At 39.3% G+C, this 1667-nt stretch overlaps 1 protein-coding gene across 1 annotated transcript; it reads left to right on the forward strand.

The window, feature by feature from the left end:
* The first annotated feature begins 258 nt into the window (after window positions 1-258).
* Window positions 259-1266, forward strand: LOC149446772 (olfactory receptor 6C4-like). Its single transcript, XM_089652718.1, has one exon. It carries the CDS (start codon window positions 259-261, stop codon window positions 1264-1266), a length of 1008 nt encoding a protein of 335 aa, XP_089508844.1.
* Window positions 1267-1667: the final 401 nt, after the last annotated feature.

Below are 1667 nucleotides of genomic sequence, written 5' to 3' on the forward strand. Positions count from 1 at the left end.
TCAAACATTGTCTATTATGTTTTGTTGCTTATTCAAGCAGTTTCTTTGAAAGAAAAGAAGCTACCTAGATTAACAGCAACCATCTTCAACATCATAAAACAAGTCAAGCTACATAACTAGCTACTACTAGCTATACCATGACCTGGAAGAACCTTTCCAGATAACTTAGTTGTCAATCGTGTGTCTAATATTGCTGATTTGTTAAAATACTCTCTCTTTTCTTATATATTCCTGCTCAAAAACAAAGCAAAGGTTATGATGAATCAGACAAGTTGGAGTTTTTTCATTATTCAAGGTTTTTCTGATGTGCCAGAACACCAGGTTGTCACCTTTGTGTTTATTCTTCTCACTTACCTCCTTGCTCTCATTGGAAACCTAGTCATTCTTCTCTTGGTGTACACCAACCCTCATCTTCACACTCCCATGTACATCTTCCTTTGTAACTTAGCTATCTTGGATCTGTCATGTTCTACAGTTACGCAGCATAAAATTCTTGCCATGTTTGTAACAGGAAATAAACAGATTTCTTTCTATTCTTGTATGTCTCAGATTTATTTATTTTCATCTTTCACCGCTATCGAGCTGTTCCTTCTGACAGCGATGAGTTATGATCGATATATGGCCATCTGCCAACCCTTACATTATGTGACGGTCATGAGCTCTGAACGTTGTTCAGCGCTGTTCTCGGTGAGCTGGCTGACGGGATTTATCGCAGTTATACCATACATTGTGTTGTTGTTACAGATTTCTTGCTATAAGTGCAATATTATCAATCACTTCTTCTGTGATATCAAACCAGTTATGGAACTGTCTTGCAGTGACACTTTTGCACTGGAAGTCTTGATTTTCACGGAAGGTATATTCTTTTTAAGCCTAACCCCATTTGTTCTCACCTTTATCTCTTATGTCTTTATTATTGTTACAATTATGAGGATCCCTACCAACTCAGGTAGACGTAAAGCCTTCTACACTTGCTCATCACACCTGACAGTGGTCATTCTTCTTTACGGGACCCTTCTCTGTCAGTACCTGAGGCCAGCTTCAAGTGACAATATAAATTCCAATAAAGTGTTCTCGCTTTTCAACACAGCTCTAGTTCCGGTATTAAACCCCATTATATACAGCCTGAAGAATGAAGATGTGAAAATAGCCCTAAAAGGAACATTGATGTGTTTTAAGACGAGCAATAAAAAAATGAATAACATGAAACAAATCAATGAAAAAATAGTAGCACGCTCTTGGAGGTCCCCCCCTGGTATCCCTTGACCTCCTGAAGGCCAAGCTGACCTGGATTATGGTCAATGAACATTTGACCTCTTTTCTTCATGATAGGTTGGCCTACTTTGAAAAAACCTGGGATCCTTGGATGAAATATCGCTCACCACAATCCTAGGCTGGATGATGGACAATATAGAGAATCTATATACAGTTCACGTCTTGTACCCAGTGCCTGGTTGCCACCGGTTCCTCCTCCTTCACGCGTCCTTTCTTCTTCATTCTCCCTCTCTATTCTTTTTCTAGTTCTCTTTTCACTTTTCCCTTCTCTCTTTTCTTCCTTTCTTTCCTTTTATGTTTCTTTCCCTGGTATTGGATATGGTTAATTAAAGGCCATGGGGGGTGTCTCCCCTTATGGCCTGTTGATTATTGATCCTCCATACAGGTTATGG

This window comes from Staurois parvus, unplaced genomic scaffold (genome assembly GCF_062004578.1).
Source record: "Staurois parvus isolate SC_StPar_1 unplaced genomic scaffold, SC_StPar_1.0 ptg000691l, whole genome shotgun sequence".
In the NCBI taxonomy this organism is placed as follows: domain Eukaryota; kingdom Metazoa; phylum Chordata; class Amphibia; order Anura; family Ranidae; genus Staurois; species Staurois parvus.

What these genes read in the sequence shown, in the direction of transcription:
- LOC149446772 (XM_089652718.1), top strand. Translation starts at nt 259, where the DNA reads ATGAATCAGACAAGTTGGAGTTTTTTCATTATTCAAGGTTTTTCTGAT.